General features: G+C 35.8%; 1 protein-coding gene across 1 annotated transcript in view; it reads left to right on the top strand.

The window, feature by feature from the left end:
• The first annotated feature begins 145 nt into the window (after positions 1–145).
• igfbp2a (insulin-like growth factor binding protein 2a) overlaps positions 146–22,351 on the top strand; it is a 30,635-nt gene continuing 8,429 nt past the window's right edge. The window contains 1 exon segment of the mRNA NM_131458.2: positions 146–617. Within this exon segment, the coding sequence (NP_571533.1) occupies positions 257–617 (361 nt within the window). The 5' untranslated portion in view covers positions 146–256.

Raw genomic sequence — 22,351 nt, 5'->3', positions numbered from 1 at the left:
AAGCGTTAGCTAGTATTAAAATATATGCTCTAAAATTGAGGCAGGACAGGCCTAACAGAAAACGGCTCTGGCACTGTTGCCCTTTGAGGATTTGTTTGACAAAGCTGCAGCCCGCCTGTCATCTCCTATGATGTCAGCGGCATATGAACACTGATAGGAGCCGCAGCAGCTCCAGTTAGCCGTCACCTGTCCGAGTGCGCTTCTTACCTGCACAAGTTATTCCTCCGATTTTTAGACCTTTTATATCGTGGACACGATGTTGTCCTATGTGAGTTGCGGCTTGTTGCTGGCATTGGTGACTTTTCACGGTACCGCTCGCTCAGAAATGGTGTTCCGCTGTCCGAGCTGCACCGCGGAGCGCCAGGCGGCTTGCCCGATGCTCACGGAGACGTGCGGAGAGATTGTGCGCGAGCCGGGCTGCGGCTGCTGTCCCGTGTGTGCCCGACAAGAGGGTGAGCAGTGCGGCGTTTACACACCGAGATGCTCCAGTGGTCTGCGGTGTTATCCCAAGCCGGATTCGGAGTTGCCCCTGGAGTTGCTGGTTCAAGGGCTCGGGAGATGCGGACGTAAAGTGGACACTGAGCCCACAGGAAGCGCAGAGCCTCGGGAAGTCAGCGGTATGTGTTTTAATGGATGGCAGTTGATTTATTTGTTGCAGTACTGCAAATAAAAGGTTTGCACAACTTTTATCTGCAAGTTGATTGCTTGGAATGCTGGTAGAAAGCCGATTGAATGAATTTAATAATGTAAAAGTACCAAATCAAGTTGCACCTTAAATTGTTAATAATCAAATGCAGTCTAAAAACCCGAATGCAACACGTTTGATTAAAAGCTATGTTTTCTGCATATTCTGCAGTAGCAGTTTAGGCGGTCATCGATAAATTGGTTTGAGCGCGTCAGCATCTGGAGTCAGTCTTTTGCAGGCTACTCAAACTGCATTATTTTAACACACTGTTAATTAGGCACCTGTTGTGGCAGTAAGCCTATGATTAAGTGTTTTATCCCTCTTAAATTAAATATAAGGCGACGAAGGGAGGAAGGAAGAAATAAAGACGAAAGAGCTTTCTGGAGAACTGGGGAGTAGTGGAATGCAACAGTGATAGCAAGACGGATTTTGCGCTTTGACCCTTTCCTGCAGTAAATTTATCATCGTGGCGCGCGCGGTGTGTGTGTCTGTGCACGAGAGAGATAGAGAGGATGGGTCTGAACAAGCAGAGCAAGAGGACGGGTCTCGACGGAGAGCATGCTGTGGCGCCTTAAGGACATTCAATTAATGGGGTGGCTAGATGGGTTTAGTAAAAAGGTTAAAGTGGCATGCCAAAAAGTAGCCTATAAAAGTGCCTTGCCATAATATTTTACCCCTTATGTATGTTGTAGATTTTTCTTATGCTATACCTTATGTGATTTTACTTATAAATAAACTAGACTAGTGACAACAAGAGTCTGTTTTGTGCAAGACAACATAAAACAGAGGATATTTAAGCACTTGTGGCAAAAAAAAGCATGCTAGATTTACATCCTGAGCAAAATGTCATGGTATGCACATAATTAGTTTTGACTTTGTATTGGATATGGATTTTTGGGGAAAATTGTGGTAACAGTGTATAGATTATATGCATGCATTAGCAGACATAAAAAACATAACTTAAAGGTTGCCAAAGGGCAAAATTATTTGGATTTTAAAGTTAATAGCATTAAAATATATACTTGATTAGATGTTTTTGTAGTCTCTGGGACCATATTTTAAAGGAATTCCGAATGACGGAAAACAGCATCCAAAAGTACTAAATACTTTTTTTTAAACAATATTTGACAGTATAATGACCAGATTATATAAAAAGCTGCACAGTGTTTAAGCTACACTTCAATGATCTTACATCCAAAGCAGGGTACACTATTAAAATCATGTAGATAAGCATTTTGGAAGCTTCAGGTGTTATAAACTCATATATTTATTTGACCATATTTTACATTTATTATATTTATACTATTCAATTTAATTTATTTTGATTTACATAGTGCTTTTACAATGTAGATTGTGTCAAATCAGCTTAACATAGAACTTCTAATAAACTGAAACTGTGTCAGTCCAGTTTTCAGAGTTTAAGTTCAATTTAGTTCTATTCAGTGTGGTTAAATTTTCACTGGTTAAAGTCCAAAAACTTAAGAGCAAATCCATCGATGCACAGCTCCACGAGTCCCAAACCAAGCAAGCCAGTGGTGAGGACAAAACTTTTAAATATTTGAATTTTAATAACCTTGAACAAAAGTGCAATGCAAGCAAGTTTATAATTTGTGGTAATATAAAAAAATGTATATTAAAGGAATTAAAGTGAAAAAATAAATAGAAAAACCAAAACAAAAATTAAAAGGACCTTTTCCCAATTTGTCAAAATGTATAATACATACCAGGTAACCTTTTATTTCTACATATTTGGCATGGGCTGGTATAAGATTCTGACGGTATAATAACATTAGATAAAAATATCACGGTTTTACTGTAGTGTGATTACTGCTCTAAAATACAGTATGTCTGGTTGAAAAACTACAACTTTTTTCCCATTGAACACAATATATTTTATTTCAAGAAACATTTTAAGTATTTTGGAACTGTAAACATATCAGGCTTAATAATTCAAATAAATCATTGACTTCTCTTGTCTCCATTAGTTTAAAAACACAGATTTTTTTTACAACTTGAAAAGGCATCTTTGGATATCTTTCTTTTCTTTGCATATAAAGTAAGCAACTATAGCATGCTGGGATGCTGGATGTTGCCCAAAATAGTTAAATAAAATGTTGTGTAAAAAAAAAAAATTACTTATTCCATAGGAACAGTTAAAAAAATTGAATGGTTTTAAAACCTTGACTTTTCCTTGACTTTTATCGTCCCATGCCTAGCACATTATTAGCAGACTTTCAGAACAGGACTCATATAAAACAGGACTAATTTATATAAACTGCAGCAGGGGCTCATGAACTGTACAAATGCATCCCCATGTCAAACACCAGTGTCGTCTAAATAGCTTTAGCAGCACCAACATGCAGGGCTGAGCAAGAGCACTTGGAAAACATGACCAAAAATTCCTCATAAAAATAAACAATTTTGGTCTGTCTATGGGTGAATTTTTGTGCCCAGTGAGAATGGGCTTAGGAATCCAGTGTTTTTGTTTAAAATCTTGAACATTCTCAGTGCCCATTTGATCTTTGTGCTTTGAAGTTTCACAAGTGTTCTCCAAATCCTGTTGTGGTGGAGGTCAAGTTTTTGGAGAAAGAGAGGAAAACATACACTTCCTTTGAATGGCGAGCATTCTGTAGCTGCGTTTAGCATCAGGGCCTCTTAATTTATAATATATTTTCATGACACATTTGACATAGTTATAAGGTTATTAAGTATTAATAAGTATCTTTTTTTGGCTGAATAAGCAATTTTATTTATTTATTTAATCATTTTTGTGTGACATTTGAATGCAAATACCTTATCACACAGGTTTATTTTAGGTTTTTACTAGATGATTTAGTAGATTTACCTTTACATTTACACAAAAACAAAAACAATAAAAACAATTGAATACTACTTATTGATTAAAAAGCCCCTATTATGGGTTTTTGAAAATTATCTTTCATGCAGTGTGTTACACAGCTTTAAGTGAATGAAACATCCAGCTGAGGTTTAAATTTGAAAGTGCACCGTGGTTAAAATGATTGATTCTTGAAGGAAATAGTCAACTCAGAGTCGAATAAATGATGTCTTGCATCTGAATCTTTTGCCTCAACGTTGATACGAGCCAAATATGAAGTGCTGGATCCAGTAAAACGTGAATTTGCCCTTCCCTTCAAACACTAGCGGAGTGTATGCAAGCGGAGAGTGAGCAAAGACTATTTGCTGAGTATTTGCAAAGTATAGGACTTTGTCAGTTACTATTACACAGTTTTTTCTTCCTCCCAACGTGAACAGTTTCTTCTTCAAATCACCAGGGTGAAAAAAATAGTTGCTTCATTTTCTGCAGTTTGCAAAATATGTATTTAATTATGTGTTTTAAATTGTAATAACGTTGTGTGTCTTGTAATCACTTATCTACTATAGATCAGTCGTTGTAATGTATCTTTTAGGTTAAATCTTTATGGGGATATTCACATATCGCGTCTAAAATAACGTTAAAAATGTGGCGCATGTTTTTACCTTTACCAATTTAAATGCTTTATGAACTCGTACTTTCCTGCTGTTTGTCATTGCTATGGCCACCATCAGCTGTTCCTACACACACCAGGCATGGCCAATTTTTTCAATAGTTTAACTTTTGCCACTGTATATTTTAATACTGAAACTTGTTAGGACTACAGTTTCTCCAGCAGAAAAGATATCCAAAGATGATGTTTTAATTTGTAAAAAAAAAAAAAAAAAATCTGTTTCTTGAAACAAATTAAGACAGAAGTCAATTATTAGCTCGACACGTTTACTGCTCCAAAATATTATATATGTTTCTCAAAATGAAATATACTGTGTTCAAAAGGAAATAAAAAGTTTTAGTTGTTTTATCCAGACATTTACAAAGAATATATTTTAGACCAGTAATCACAAAACCTTAAAACCGTGAAACCGTGATATTTTTATCCAGGGTTATCATACTGTCAGAATCTTATACCAGCCCATGCCTAGTAGGTATGAAAGAGTAATTCTTTGTCAAAAATAGTACTTTCAGGTTGAAACTTGTTTTAGAAGCTTTATTATTATTATTATTATTATTATTATTATTATTATTAAGGGTGGAACTATGGCAACTGACAACAATATATGAAATTAAGTGGATGTTTAACTGAGAGAGAAATAGAGTAAACATTTTATTTATCTAAAGAGGATGTATCTGTTTTGAATAACTCAACATCAGATTTGGTGTAAAACCATTATCATTGCCGTAGCTTTGATCTTTGACCAGTAATGAGTGGATCTTTCTGTGGCTCAGTGCTAATTTGAATTTATGAACATTTTAATTGTGTGCTCCAGGGACCAGTTTAGACTGATCTGTTAAAGGGTCTAGATTGCAATTATTTCTCCCTGTTTTATTTACAGCATTATATGCACACATTTACACTGTAGATTAGCTCACTGCATGCCTCCAAGCTGAAAAAAAGTTGTGTCTTTTACTTTTATGTATTATAAGCTAAAGATCTCTTAGAGAAAAGATGGATTAAAATTGTCCATGGAGTACAACTGTCCATCTACTCTAGATTAATATGAGATTAAGCAAAATGATACCTGTCCTTTAAGAAAACTGAGACTCCTGATGTTACAGTGAATGGGAAGTTTCGAAAGTCTTACTTTTAAAATAAAACGCCAAACAAATACTTAGTGAACTTTTTTGAAAGGACTTTGCTGGATCGGTAGAAACAATAAAAATAAGTGAAAAATTTTTCTGTTTGGCTGTGTTGAACTGCAAAATTGAGTACACTTTTAAAGCCAACCAATTCATTCTGTTTTGACAAAAATGAATAAAGACAAATAATAAACAGACAAAGATGACAATTTAATAGATGAGATGAATCACTAATACTACACTAATATTCATTCATTTTCTTTTTGGCTTAGTCCCGTTATTAATCCGGGGTCGCAGCGAAACGAACCGCCAACTTATCCAGCACATTTTTACGCAGCGGATACCCTTCCAGCCGCAACCCATCTTTGGGAAATACTACACTAAGATAATAAAAGTAAATGAAAATAATGTCTGTTTTACTAAAAAAAAAAAAAAAAAAAAAGAATGTTTATAATAATGATCAATTTAAGCTAAATATTTATTAATATTAATAGAAATTATTATTTTTTATTTTATTATAAAAAAGGCAGGGCAAATAGGGTACAAGACAATCTAGCACTTCACAGCAGTCAAAGCAAGAGTTATAGGCGAGGAAATGAGAAAAAGGTGTAGCAGATAACAACCAACAACTAAAGTCCAGCTCACACAGTGATTTTGGCTATGATTTGTATATCCTAAGTCAAATTTTGAAAATCCTAAAAGATTCCTTTAATCATAAGTTTAAGTGTTTTTTTCTGTTTTATTATTAAGGCATGATGATAGTATACATACATACATATATAAACAGTTGAAGTCAAAATTATTAACTTTCCTCTGAAATTGGAATTCTTTTCAAAATGTTTTGGGGATATATTTTAACACATTTTTAAACATAATAGTTTTAATAACTAATTTATAATGGTTAATTTGTTGTCTTTGCCATGGTGACAGTGCATAATATTTTCTACTTATTTCGAAGGACACTAGTATTAAGCTTAAAGTGCAATTTTTAGACTTAACTGGCGCTTGTGCACTGTTCAAATTTACTACCCTTTCCTTGTGATTGGGATAAAAACATCCACTAAATTAAATTGCATAAGATGTATATATATATATATATATATATATATATATATATATATATATATATATATATATATATATATATATTTATATACATACACACATTTAAAGTCAGAATTATTAGCCCCCCTTTGAATTTTCTTTTCTTTTTTTAAATATTTCCAAAATGAAGTTTAACAGAGCAAGGAAGTTTTCACAGTATGTCTGATAATATTTTCCTTCTTGTAAAAGTCCTATTTGTTTTATTTCAGCTAGAATAAAAGCAGTTTTGAATAAAAAATAAAAAATAAAATTTAGGTAAAAATTATTTGCCCTTTTAAAAATATGTATTTTTTCATAGTCTACAGAACAAAACATCATTATACAATGACTTGCCTAATTACCCTTACCTGCCTAGTTGACCCAAACAACCTAGTTAAGCCTTTAAATGTCACTTTAAGCTGTATAGAAGTGTCTTAAAAATATCTAGTAAAATATTATTTACTGTCATAATGGCAAAGATAAAAGAAATCAGTTATTAGAGATGATTTATTAAAAATATTATCTTTAGAAATGTGTTGGATAAATTGTTAAACAAAAATTGTGGAAAAAAATTAATATTGAATTTCTTTAACAATGTGATTCATGGAGGACCGAAACTCTGCACAGTTTTGCACCAACCCTTATCAAAAATAGCTGGTCTAACTAATCAAGGTGTTCGAGATAACTAGAGACTATTAAGCAGGTGTGAGTTGGAGGTGGTTGGAGCTAATCTATGCAGATCTGCACCCCCTCCAGGAATTGAGTTTGAGACCATTCGTGTAAAACATTATAATTTGTACAAAAAAAAAATTATGGGGAAGTTCCCGGCAGTCATTATGGACGTCTTACGTACCAACTAACATGATTCAAACGATGGATCTATGACAGAGAAACTAAGGTTTTGGGAAAGACTCATCACTTTATCGTAGGGCTGCTCGATTTTGGGAAAAATCCTAATCACGATTATTTTGGTCATAATTGTAATCTTGATTATTCAAAACAATTATCACTTGAAGTCAAAATAATTAGCGCTCCTAATTTTTTATTTTTTGTTAAATAAATATTTCCCAACTGATGTTTAACAGAGCAAGGACTTTTAACAGTATTTCCTATCAATTTTTTTTTTCTTCTGGAGAAAGGCTTATTTATTTTTATTTTTTTGTCTAGAATAAAAGCAGGTTTAAATATATTGAAACCCATTTTCAGGTCAATATTATTAGCCCCCTTAAGCAATAAATATTTTTGATTGTCTGCAGAAGAATCTACCGTTATACAATGACTTGCCTAATTACCCTGATAAAGTCTTTGAATGCACTTTGAATCTGAATGCTTGTATTTTGAAAATGGTCTAATATTATTTACTGTCATCATAGCAAAGATAAAAGAAATCAGTTATTAGAAATGAGCTATTAAAACTTTTATGTTCAGACATAAGTTGAAAAAAATCTTTCCATGAAACATAAATTGGGGAGGAAAAGGGTTGCTAATATTCAGGAGGGCTAATAATTCTGACTTCAACTGCATATATACAGTTATTTTCCACTCTGCAAAGGAAAGAAAAATAAATACAATATAATAAAAATATGAAATAAACTGTGCTTCTCAACTGAATCACTAACAACTACTAGATTATTCATTCATTCTTTAATTTTTTTTTTTTTTTGCGCTTAGAGTCTATATTAATCAGGGGTGAAACGTCAACTTATCCAGCATGTTTTACGCAGCGGATGCCCTTCCAGTCACAACCCAAAACTGGGAAACACCCACACACTCTTGCATTCACACACATACACTACGGCCAATTTTACTTCAATTCACCTGTACCAAAGTGTTCACCGAACAAGGGGAGAACATGCAAACTCCACACAGAAATACCAACTGACCCAGCCGGGGCTCAGATCTTCTTGCTGAGAGGCGATCGTGCTACCCAGTGCGCTACCGTGATGCCCCACTTCTAGTTTAGGTTTTTCTAATTTGGTTGTTGTAGTTAAAAGTAAAAAGGTGTTCCTTTAAAAAAACAGCTACTCTTGTAAGTGAAAATAAATGATGAAAGAGTAATGCAATAGGCTTTAATTGAGTGCAAGGGCAACCTGGTACAAATTAATTCAGTGGCTGCATCCGAAAGCTTGGGCAGCTGACTTGTTGCCTCTCTGCCCTATGAGTTACTGATTTTGTAGGCAGCATTTGTGGCCAAAGTTACTTCCCAGAACTGTTTTTGCTGCTTTAAAGCATAAAGGTATATAGTTAAAGGTTCCACAAAACCTCCCCAAGTATTGCACTGTTAAAGCACACAGACTTGCTTATACACAAAAATCAAAGGCTTCAGTTCTCAGGAAATATACTGACACTGTGTGAGAGAGATGTGCTGCTGTAATTTCTGCAAAAGGTGAACGCACCTAATTTGTATTAAAAACTGGATTAAAAAGAATATGACTCATTTCACTGTACACACAAACTAATCATAAGTGTCACAGAATTTGCACTATCACACTATTACTCCCAAAAAAACATTCTTACTCACCTGAATCCAGTCTGCAAGGCTTCTATAACAACTTAATTTTAAACTTCAATTATTTTTAGCTCAACACACTTGATCACACAGGAAAGTGGAAAATAAAAGACAGCAAGGCACATATCTATGCTGCCTTCAAAAAGTGATAAATTGAAGCTACTTTTGTAGACATGATGTGACAGCCATCAGATTTTTTCTTGCCTTTATATGCTGCAGCATTTTTCAGCTTTTTGACAAAGCCAGTGTAATAAAGCAGCTGTTGTTAACACTTCAATAAAAATACATATTCAAGGAGGTCTTAAAATGCATTTTTCAAAGCTGAAACACTTGACACAGCCTCCTGAAATGGTGTCAATGACAGCATAAAAACAGTACATTGTGTTTACTGTCTTGACTAGTGGAAGTGTTTTGGCTTCCAATAGTGTCATTTACATTACACCGAACTGAACTAAACTGAACTTCAACTGTGAAAAACTTTAACTGGACTGAAGCAGGGCGACGCAGTGGCGCAGTAGGTAATGCTGTTACCTCACAGCAAGAAGGTCGCTGGTTCGAGCCTCGGCTGGGTCAATTGGCATTTCTGTGTGGAGTTTGCATGTTCTCCTTGCATTTGTGTGGGTTTCCTCCGGGTGCTCCGGTTTCCCCCACAGTCCAAAGACATGCAGTACAGGTGAATTGGGAAGGCTACATTGACTGTAGTGTATAAGTGTGTATGGATGTTTCTCAGTGATTGGTTGCAGCTTGAAGGGCATCTGCTGCGTAAAACATATGCTGGATAAGTTGTCAGTTCATTCGGCTGTGGTGACCCCACCTGATGAATAAAGGGACTAAGCCGAAAAGAAAATGAATTAATAAATGAATGAATAAATGAATGAATTAATTAATTAATAAATGAATGAATGAATGAATGAATGAATGAATGAATGAATGAATGAATGAATGAATGAATGAATGAATGAATGAATGAATGAATGGACTGAAGCATTTTAAATTTACTGGAACTTCATCTATGTTAGGCTGTGTTGACACAATCTACAGTACATTGTAAAAAGTGCTAAAGAAATAAAGATAATTTGAATTTGAACATCTTGCTACCTGTGAGACTCTAAGTGTTGGGATGCTCTTGATCAACTGCAGATCAGAATCAGTAAGATCCCACAACTAATCACAATTTCTAAAATAACTAAGCGAATGCAATTACAGTACTTGTTAATTATCCTAACAAAGTTCTGTAATGATGCAAGTAAGAGATTCATTTTGCAACTTCTGTGACTTTTTGCATAACTTGTTCTACTTGTTCTACTTTTTGCATACATGTTTTCTGTGTTTCCAGAATGTCATCCTTAATTACACATTCTAGGTTGCAGATATTATAAGTTCAGATTGACATTGTCTTGTGGACTCTTAAATCATCAAAGTATTGTTACATTAATTCATTCATTTTCTTTTCGGCTTAGTCCCTTTATTATTCTGGGGTCACCACAACGGAATGAACCACCAACTTATCTAGCATATGTTTGACGCAGTGGATGCCTTTGCAGTTCCAACCCATCACTACGGACAATTTACTTACACAATTTACCTACAGTGCATGTCTTTGGACTTGTGGGGGAAACCAGAGCACCCACGTAAACACAGGAAAGAACATGTAAACTCCACACAGAAATGCCCACTGACCCAGTCGGGGCTCGAACCACTGACCTTTTTACTGTTCTTATATGGATAGTGATAAACTATTAAAAATGTCGATTACAATTTGAAATGATTTGATTTTTACTTAAACCAGCATTATACTATATGGCAACAAATCATAACCAAAACAACATTTGAGCTATTTCTTTATCTGAAAAAAGGTCAGTCAACAAAGGGATTTAATATTACTTATAAAATGCTCAAATGATCTGGATTATGATCTATATCAGACAACTGTGATGATAAGAAACCAGTATTGCAAATCAGTTGCAAATATCTTAATCGCAGCATCTCTGCCTATATGTATCAATTAATTATATAGCACAAGTTGTGTTGGTGCAAGAGTTTTTTATTTAAAAAAATGGGTCATGGAAAACCCCCAGTAGTGTTAAGTAAGTAGATCTTCGTATACTGGTCCCATCTTTACCCATAGGGAATTGGCTGGTGACCCCCTTCCCATTTTCAATGACCCGAAAAAATAGGCAGCACAAAGCCTTCAGCACCTGGCAGAAGGGATTCAAAAATAAACTAACTGCTTAAGAGCTGTACCTACAAGGCTGTGGATAAGCGGTACCCGTTGGACAAAAATAGAGCAAACTAATCCCCCAGTTTTCTGCAAGAGCGGGCATGGCTGCCATCCCCCCCAGGGCGACTCAGCAACTCAAATGCCAAGAATCTTACTGTGTCTGTGTCCAGAATAAACTCTCTAGCTCCCCGCAGCAGCTTGGAGATAACACAAACAATGTGAGAAATGTTGAGGCGAGTGAGCTTGGGGTGGAAGTAAGCAATGGTCTAAGAACCTCTTTGGAATTTGCAGAGGTGGTGTTTTTTATGGTATAGTTATAGTTCATCCATGTTGGTCTTGGGGTGAGGATGTAGGGCAACATTGTTTCCCCAAGGCCGAGATTATGGTTTTTCAGCAAACATTGTTAGCTACTAAACTAACTGTATTATCCTGCTTTTCTTGCTTTCTGTAAAGCAAACCTCATAAGAGACTATTGTTCTTAACCTATTAAATGGATGGCTGTTGTCTGGCTATTTTGCAAATGTTCAGTGAAAAAATGCAGTGATCAAAGACAAAAAGTTGTCATGCATCAGAACAAAAAAAATGTGTTTGTTTGTTTTTGTTTTTTTTACAAATGGTTGTTGCATCACATCCTATAAACTTCAAATCACTCTAATAATAGGTAAAATAGTGACACTAGGTCACTATAGTGACAATAGGTAAAAAACAGTGGAGACACTGTCAAATGATTGACTAGGACAGGGGTTTTAAACTGAGTTCCTGGTGGGCCACATCCGTGCCGAGTTTAGTTCCAACTTTAACAATCTTATCTGTAGGTTTAAGCAAGCCTACAGGACTCAATTAGTTTGATCAGGTATGTTTAATTAGGATTGGAACTAAACTGTGCAGAGGTGCGGCTCTCCAGAAACTGAGTTTGACACCAGTGGACTTCGAGAATTGGTTGAAATCCCAATTACTCTGATTTCTAATAAAACAGACCAATAAACGTCTTTAAAATTGGTGAGTGCAGCTCCCACAGGTGTAGCCTCCCAGCAATCAGGAGTATATGAGTCGTGCCTGTAGGCTTGCTCAACAAGCTTATTGTTGAAGGGCCAAACTCTACCAGGCATTCAGCTTGTGATTCAGCCCCTGTGTTAAGGGCTAATACAGTAATACAGCGGATGCAGTCCTGATGTTGAGACAGAGCATGGTAGGTATGGTAGGCACTACAGTGGGACATTCTCAATGACGAACAGTGGTGCCAGGTTTAGGCAGGTGGTAGATGACCTCCTTAATTGCACTAGATTGCTCCATCTTTGCCGAGAAACCCTGAGTGAAGTCCCTGACAATGTTGATGATTAGGCCAGACTGGAATATAGGTGCTTCAAGAAAGTGAACTTTGATGACTTCCCTTATCGGCCAGGGTCAGCCAGAGGAGTTCCTGGACCACTATGGTGGCCATTGTCCTCCCCAGGGCACAGGCAGCTGTTTGGTGGTTATCAGAGCAAAGTTAGTAGCTGTCTGGAAATTGTGCATGATACATGGGGAAGGACTGCCTGCATGCAGCTCAGTCAATGCCTGTGATTTGAAGCTCTGGTCACAAGTGATGCAGAAAGCCTACATATATTGGACAAGAGGCGTGGCACATCCCACAAAGATTGACCGCAACTGCCTTCTTCACCTGGCCAGCCCACAATAATAGGTAGTGAGAGTGAAGGAGGTAAGCTCACCATGCAGCTTCAGAAAAGCAGGACAATAGGCCAAATGGTTTTACTCCTTTGTTATCCCCAAGGCCGTTGCACTAATGGCTGTGAAACCTCCACCTGGGAAAGCATAGAAACCATCTCCAAGTCAAGATCTGGGACCGCAGGCACCCCTGAGGCTGGAAGATGGTTGACTCAGAGATAGTTGAAGTACCCAAGGACAGAAAACCCTGATTATCTGCCACTAAATTCAGTGTACTTCCTGCTGACCACTCTGCAAGCTTCTCAGTTGATGCTTCTTCTTGAGAGTCAAGTGGGGCTCTGAAGTGTTAGTGTGCTGTGCTAACCTGCAGGCACTACTCGTATAATTGCAAATGTGGCTGCACCTGTGAAAGCTGCATTTGTCAATGTCATAGACATTTCAATGGCCCATTTTTATACAAATCAGAGAGTTATTTGTCTTCTATGTGGATCCCCTAGAAAATCATTTGGCCTAATTTGTAGTTATTTACTGAATGGGAACCTATAGTAGATGGTAGTTACTTGTCTGTGCAAAGTAGTTAGAAAATGTTAATGTTAATGTTACCAGGTCAGTGTTATCCAAAGGGTGGTCTAGAGTATATTTTTAAGGCTTGGTTTTGTTTGTAAGATGCTAAGCAATGTGTGTTCATGCTTCATTTTTTTAGAAAATCATGGTATTTATTTATAAATCTTACTTTAATTATATACAGCTACTCAGCTGACATGAAAACGATTGTCTTATTTCCTAATTCCTCCAAAAGGCCTGCTCTTTATGAGGCTCTGATTGGTCAGCTAAAATAATGTGCTGTGATTCGCGGAAAGGCTCCACATCACCAGTAAAAGTGTCACTCCCCTACAAGCATGCATTTGCTTTGCCTCTGCTGTGTAAATGCTGTCAGTCAGAGTAGCTGTTAGCCATATCAGTTTGAACCTAAATCAGACAGAAAATGACACAGAGGACACTGCTGAACCTTACGCCTGGTCTCTAAAATAAAATGTGACAAATGTCTTTCACATATATTCAGAATAAGCATGTTTAGTATGAAACATTCACAAATTTTTGAGAGTCTGTTATTTGAGATGTAGAACACATGGAAAGCAGTTGCATAGAGAGACACTGCAGCGCTGGTGAAGATTGTGGGTGTTTACAAGAGATTTAACAGATAAATATGAATTTGAAACTAAATTGTTAACGGTTCTAAACAGCCTTACCAATTGTTTACATCCTTGTTTACGTCCTTGCTACAACATACCGTTAAGGCTAGACACTATGCATTTAATAGATCAATTTTAACAAATAAAAATTCTTACAGGTTGTGGCTCGCTATCTACAGCTTCATCTATTCATCTATCCTTCTTTGAGGAGTTTTAACTAAATCCAGCACTGAACTGGGAGAAATTCTTAAAGCTGACCTTTGTCAAATGCTAGCTATATACTTTTCATAATTCTCTAGTACACAATTAAAATTACATTGTAAGCACTTCTCTCTTTGTGGCGTGTCCTTTGGATGCCCAAATACAGAAACAGAACAAACTCTGTAGAAATTGAATGCATTTTCGCTTTCAATTTAATTCATGTATATTTATATAGTGCTTTTACAATGTAGATTGTGTCAAAGCCGCTTAACATAGAAGTTCTAGTAAAGTCTAGATTTCAAAGTTGAAGTTCAGTTTATTTCAATTCAGTGTGGTTTAAATTTCAAACACTGATGAGCAAATCCATCAATGCGCAACTCCAATTAAGCCAGTGGAGGGGGAAAAATAAACTTTACCAACTGACAAAGTAATAAAAAACCTTGAGAGAAACCAGGCTCTGTTGGGCATGACCATTTTTCCTCTGGCCAAACTTCCTGAGTGGAGCTGTAGTCTAGGCGCTGGAAGCTGGAGAACGCTGGACGTCCATCGTGGAGAACTGCAGGTGTGACTCCGGTGGGTGATCAGGCTGGCCCACAAGATCAATGTGGGGACTCGTCTGTCACTGTGGTCTTTCAGGAATCAGTCTCATGCAATCCACATCTCGCTGACCACCATAACATCAGCTCACGATATGGCCTGGTCCAGGATTATGGATACCTTGGCATCATTTTTTCACAGGTCTTGGATCACATCAATGGCGCTGCATAATCTCTGGGGGGCCTCAGGATGAGAACCCCCCGGTGGAAATAGAGAATAAAGGAAATAATTAGTGTAGCTGCTGTTAATAGTCTATTTATACATGAGATGCAAAAATTAAGTGCTTTAATGAAATGAAAACAGTAATTATATGAGCAGACATACAGTAGAAACAAACATGTAAAGCATATGAGTGTTTCTAACAAAATGTCTGGTGCATTAAGACAGATGGAGTGTGTCCTACAGTTGGTTGTCAAGCCCGCACACCTGCATAGAGCACACTCATGCATCTTGCCGTAATGTGATGCATTGTGTGTATGCTTTACTAAAAAGATAGGTCTTTAATCTGGTCACGTCCCTTTGCTGCGCGGGGTGTATGTACATGATAAATTAGTGTAATCTGAAGCATTTGTGATCTCACTAACCCGGATGTATTTTTTGTAGTCACTTCATTCACTGTATGCTTTGCTAAGCTAATTTTGTAAAAGGCAAATCTCCCTTTGGATTGAACTTTGAGTGTATTACATTCAGAGATGTTTATGTTCACACATTAACTAAAGTTTAAAATATGACATCGTAGTGGACCATCCCCTTAATAAAAACTGAAATGTTGAATTTTTATAAACTGAAATGAAATAAATATTGCAAAGCTATAACTGAAAAGGATGTGCTGTAAGTGTAGAACTCAAATATTGTGACGTTTGCTAATAGTGATAATGAAAGCAAGAACATAAATTATGAGTCATGAGTATACAGCCATTTTTGGCACTGTTCTGAGTTTTATCAAGAAAATGGAAAAGCACATGCACTATTACTGCCAATCAAGTGGTCAGTGGTGTTACAATTGAAAGAAATAAATCCCTCAACCTAATAAATCAAAATCAGCACTGCAAGAAGAACAAATTATTCATGGCTCAAATAGGGGAAAGAATAGAACCATTGATAATGTCTGAGTTAGTAGCTCTCAGTGTGAAAAATAGAACATTCTGAACTTGTGTATGAAGTGTTTGTGTATCTGTTTCCAAGGTTTACACAAACACACTCATCAATTTAATTGAAAATGCTTATTTGTTTGTCATAATTACCAAAACTTAAAAAATAATAATGTTGCTTTTTACCATCACTGCAAGTTCTACTTGCATTGAATCAATATTAATGAATGAATGTGTTAATGTGTTTGTTTTGCAAAATAAAATTAGTATAAACAAAACTAAATAAATAAAAATATAAACAATGATAATACAAATTAATAAAATAAGGACAGTGATCACACTATGAAAATGGAAATAAAAAAGAAAGAAGTGATTTCTAAATTTACTTTGACATGTATTTCACTGGAAACAATACAACACCACATCATTTAATGTGTGATTTTAATTTAATTATTTTTAAATAAACATTTTTTTATTTATTTCTGTTCTTGCAACATATTTAAAAAAATGTTGTAATATTAAAAAATTTACCACTTTGTAATGTTGCTGTTCCTTTTCACAACACTTAAAAGACGTTTAGGGACTGAAGACACCAAGTCATAAAGTGTTTCAGGTGTAGTTGTAGCCTATCCTTCCTATTGGAGACAGGTTGGGACTGCAGACAGGCCAGTCAAAAACCTGTATCCTCTTCCTCCACATATTGTGCTCCAATATCGCTGTACTTTTCAGCATTAATGGTGCCATCATAGAAGAAGTGCAAGTTACCTTTTCCAAGGGCACTGACTCAACCTATACCAGTACCTATTTTCACTGTGTGATGGTCCATCCCAGATGCCTCTGAGCCTAGAAAAGTCGATGCCGCTTCTGGACACTGTTAACATAGGACTTCATGTTAGCACAGTACAATTTAAACTGGAAATTGTGGATGTAAATACATATTGTGGTACTTGACAAAGGTTTGCTGGAAAAATCGTGAGCTCATGTGGTGATATTACTTATAGATGAAGATGATTCTTGACGAAGTGCCACTTTAGGGATCGAATACCATTGTAGTTAAGCTTAGGCTTGCACCCTTGTCCTTTACACACTGAAATTCCTCCAGATTCCTTGAATCTTTTAAATATGCTATGCAATGTTGAAGATGAAATATCCAAATGTCTTTCTATTTTTATTTGAGAAACATTGTTTTTAAACATCAGTACATTTCTCACATATGTTTTTGTCAAACTGGTGATCCTTGGCCCGTCTTTGCTCCTAAAAGACTAGATCTTTCTTGGATGCTGCTTCTGTACAAAATTATAAATACAATCACTTGTTGACATGACCTGTTTCAAATCACATCATTATTTAACCAATTTTGCTGATTACTAGACCTAAATTGCTCCTGTCCCAACTTTTTTGGAATGTGTTGCAGGTCTGAATGACAGGAAAGGATGTATATTTGCAAATGAAATTAAGTTGAACAGACAAAACACGAAATATTTTGTGTTCACATTGTCTTCAATGAAATACAAGTCAAAGTAAATTTGGAAATCACTACTTTCTTTTTTTATTAGCATTTTCTATACGGTCCCAACTTCTTCTGATTTGAGGTTGTAAGTTTAAATTTAGATTTCGATCTTTATCCTTGATTCTCAGACCTTTGACTTTGCCCATTTCTTCTGCATTCAACACATTGATCACTAGACCTAGTTGTTTGCTAAACTTTATAGGGCAGTTTCTCAGAACAAAATTAATCCTACCAGGATGCAGGAGTTTAACTTTAAGTTAATGTCATTTGGAGAACACATGGATTACTTGGACTATGCATTGAAAACCAGCCCTTACCACCAGCTATTCATGTTCTTGCAGACAAAAGTGACCTATAGCAACATTTTGATGAAATAAGTTTCCACATACATAAATACAGTAGACACTATTTCACTTTTAGAACCCAAGCTTTCATCTGCGACCCTAAGAGGACAGCCTGTTCCAGTTTGTCTCCTAGTGCTCATAAATTTAATGTTTTTGGCATGTGGTGCCTTTCTTTGAGAAACAGGGAATTTATGTGGTGTCAGTGAACCAACATTATTCAAAGTCATTCACAGTATGTCAGAGCTTTTGTGATTTAAGGCCATACATAAAAAGGCTAATGCTACAACCCAGGCTAACTACAAGATACTATTTTATGAATATGGACCCCAGGAGTCACAGGATGCATAGATGGAATACGAAATGTCATTAAGCATCCCTCTACTCCAGATGCTGAGGAACACAGGGACAGAAAGTCAAAAGCAACATAAATAAATGGTATGACAAGTCTAATTTAGTTTAGGTTTTTATTTTTTAACACTGAACCAGGGGTGTCCAAACTTGGTCATGGAGTTTCGGTGTCCTGGAGAGTTTAGCTCCAACCCCAAATAGATACACTCGAACCAGCTAATCAAGCTCTTTCTAAGTATATGAGAAACCTTTATCAAACACACCTCTTTAATTACCAATTGATCCTTCAGATCCTAATTAGTTGGTTTATTTGTGTTTAATCAAGGTTGGAGCTGAACTCTGCAGGAAGGTGATCTCCAGGAACAGGATTGGTGTGTGAACTGGTCAAACCAGTTCACCAAATAAAACAGAATCATTTGAAATGGTCTCCGTCTCCAGTAGCACTTATCCACCAATTGCTTACTTTTTGCATGCCTGATTCCCACTCTGACTTGAAATAAACCAATTTTCAGAGTTATTCAGTTACTATAATTGTATAGACTGAGGTCAGATTTAAAAACCGGTGAACTGATAATACTGCATATGCTTGATTCAACCGGTCGGGAACCAAACACAAAGAGTACATGACAGCCTGCTGTGACTGACACTGCAGCACAGAACGGTGTGAACCAAACTTGGACAACTGATTGAGCTGCAGGTGTTAAGTTTCTTAAAATGTAATATGTCATCAAGTTTCTTAAAACTTAAGCAACTTTTCAGATCATGGTGATGTTTTAACTGACAGAAATTATTATTGCTGAATATATATTTTTTATATGTTGAGTACTTACGTAGGGTTGTTATTACATCATCGCGGATACTGTAAGTACACTGTAGCGTTAAACATCTGGTGATTGTTTTTTTTTTTAAACTGGTTCAATGAAACGGTCTAAAAGAGCCAGTTCGTGGAAAAGATCCAAACTTCCCATCGCTATTGCATACTAAAATATTCTTGGCTTATTCATTCCATATTTTATTGTCAACCTCAACCCAGCTGTTTCTGATTTGCAAAGGTGCTTTGAAATTAATCGATTAAACTGCAGTCACATTGGACTTTCCTCCCCATAGACTTCCATTCATACACCTGTGAATGTGTCAGACTGAAAACGTTGCAAAGTTCAAGCTTGGTAAACTCTGACATTTAAAATTGCACTGCGTGAGACTAATTGAGGATAAAAACATGACCTCTCTGGACAGAAACTTAAAATATGGACCAATTGTTGATTTTTTTAAATGTCTAATCATCTTGTTTAATCCCACCTCTTTTTGCCGCACTGTACGACAGAATTTGTGTGACTGCGGTATTATTTTAGTTTGGGACTCTATAGTCCAGGTGTTAGCAATCAGTACTTAATTTGTATTTCAGAAAGGCACTTTTAAAGCCAATATGATTAACTATTCTAGATTAAGACTTACTCATGATTTAATTAAAACCCGCCCTATAAGTACTTACTAAGTGGCTTTTTAATCAGATGAAAGCACATAAACACCACTACAAGTCACAAATATATTCAATGGGATCTGTTCCTTATCCAGCAAAGATGATTGGCATGTGCTGAGAATAAGCACAGCTGTACAACATTAAAAGGGACATAATTGAGATGAGCCCACATGATTGATCCTCATTAAAAACATAGTGATGAGATAAATTGTTATATGTGCCATACAGTTGAAGTCAGAATTATTAACCCCCTGAATAATTATTATGTTTACTTTTTTCCACAATTTCTGTTTAACGAAGAGAAGTATTTTCAACACATTTCTTAACATAGTTTTAATAACTTGTTTCTAATAACTGATTTATTTTGATCTTTGCCATGATGACAGTAAATAATATTTGACTAGATATTTTTCAAGACACTTCTATACAGCTTAAATTGACATTTAAAGGCTTAACTAGGTTAATAGGTTAACTAGGCAGGGTTAGGGTAATTAGGCAAGATATTGTGGTTAATAATTTTGACCTTAAAATGCTTTTATTCTAGCTGAAATAAAACAAATAAGACTTTCTCCAGAAGAAAAAAATATTATCAGACATACTGTGAAAATTCCATGTCTCTGTTAAACATCATTTGGGAAATAGAAAAAAAAGAAGAAGAAAAATCCAAGGTGGAGCTAATAATTCTGATTTCAACTAGATCCCATGGCCAACTTAAACCCCACACCACCAAGAGCTGACTGGAACCTGCATGTTTAGCAAGAAGGGTGCTAATTATGCTCAAGGCCACTGATAAGTGCACTGCAGGCTATTGGTTCCTTGTGTCTGTCACAATGTCATATGTAATGATCTGAACTGAATCTTTACCAACCAAGACAAAACCAGCATTTAATGAACTAATTGTTCTCGATATATCAAGCATGTTTCACACTGATTAAACTTTGTACCTGATTTTATTATCACATCCTTGTGAAGATGCTTTGATACTATCTAGACGTTATTAAGCTCTATTGAACGAAATGTAACTAGACTTGACTACAACATCATAATTATGAAAGGGGAAGTTCTGTATTTTCTTTAAGCCTGGAGTTTCTAAATGTTCCCATGTCTATGAGAAAATATGTATAATTCACCAGTCTTGGAGGTAAATTTGTTTAAATTGATTAAATTTTTATTATCAATTTATGTAATTTACAATAATACTAAGTTGCATCTTCAAAATATGATCATTTTGTGCTGTTACGATTAAAAACTGATTTTAAAAACCTAAAGCTGCTTTTCTCACTGTAGGGCTGAAGAGTTCTGTTGCTTAACACAGTTAACAGTTTCGATCTGTGCAGAAAAACAGTTTCATTTTCCATTGTGTTGCTGATAATAGAAATCTTTGGAATGTAATACACTGTAAGTGTAATATAAACAGCGATTTTGATGATGATCCAATGTTTTTTTTTTCTGATATTTACTCTATAATATTTTATTTATAGTTTTATCTAGTTAGTTGAATACCAAACAAAAATAAATAAATAAATAAATAAACTCTTCTATCTAGCAAACTATAGAGAAACTGTCAACCATGCAACATCATGTGCACATGTTCCCAACCAGTTCAGCACAGTTGTCTAACCATGCCTAGATTTCTGGGCCAAGAACGCTTTGTAATTGTGTTGCGCTGTTCTAGGCTCACATTGAAACACAACTGGAACCGTACGCGATAGCTCTCCCCAGCAAACACCTAGATGTCACAAAAATGACATTAACGTTCTAAAACAATGACTTTTTATGTCAAAACCTTGATTTTCTTTTGACACCCACATATTATTGCCCTTTGACCACCAAAATAACAATTAAATAGAACACTAAAAGTATTATAATACATGAACAGTTATGTTCTTCTTAAAATGTATATGCACACTGGGTTTTATATGCCCATTACATCAAACTGACATCTAACATTGTGCTCAGAGTACACATAAAAATCAATTACAGGAAAATCCTGTCCAGTTTCGCGTTGTTTTGATATACAGTCAAATGACAACAGATCAATTTGCGTTTTTGATGTGCTTTTTGATGTTGTTTGACATGAAGGTGCCTGCTGGGTTTAGATTGGTTTTTCATGATAGTGGAAAAGCGCTAAACACAGAGATGACATTGTTCATTGATCATTTTGAAAATAAAACATTCCATCCATGTTGAATATAAATATAAATGTACATTATTCTTGAAGGTGAGGCAGTAGCGCAGTAGGTAGTGCTGTCGCCTTACAGCAAGTGGGTCGCTGGTTCGAACCTCGGCTCAGTCGGCGTTTCAGTGTAAAGTTTGCATGTTCTCCCTGCCTTCACGTGGGTTTCCTCTGGGTGCTCTGGTTTCCCCCACAGTCCAAAGACATGCGGTACAAGTGAATTGGGTAAGCTAAATTGTCTGTTGAGTGTGAAAGTGTTTGTGGAGGTTTCCCAGAGATGGGTTGCGGCTGGAAGGGCGTCCGAACAAAATATCATACATAAAATATCATTAACAAAAACTACATTTCAACATGGTCGAAAATGGAGTGGGATAAAGCACAAGCTTATTATTTTCCCACCCCATTACCACATCATTCGTCTATTACTTAAACTTATTTCTTCTTTTACTTATCGCTTCCTTTTATATGACATATTTTATCCTTTTCGCATCTTTGACAAATTATATGTTTGATTCTATTTGTACCTTTACATTTTGTAGCATAGACCCAGAGAAAAAAAAATAATGACATAGTACTACAAATAGCTATTAATAAAAATTTTAATTAATAAAAATTAAT

This window comes from Danio rerio, chromosome 6, assembly GCF_049306965.1.
Source record: "Danio rerio strain Tuebingen ecotype United States chromosome 6, GRCz12tu, whole genome shotgun sequence".
Lineage (NCBI taxonomy): Eukaryota > Metazoa > Chordata > Actinopteri > Cypriniformes > Danionidae > Danio > Danio rerio.
The sequence above is the reverse complement of the archived record's forward strand: the minus strand, read 5'-3'. Positions and strand labels throughout refer to the sequence as shown.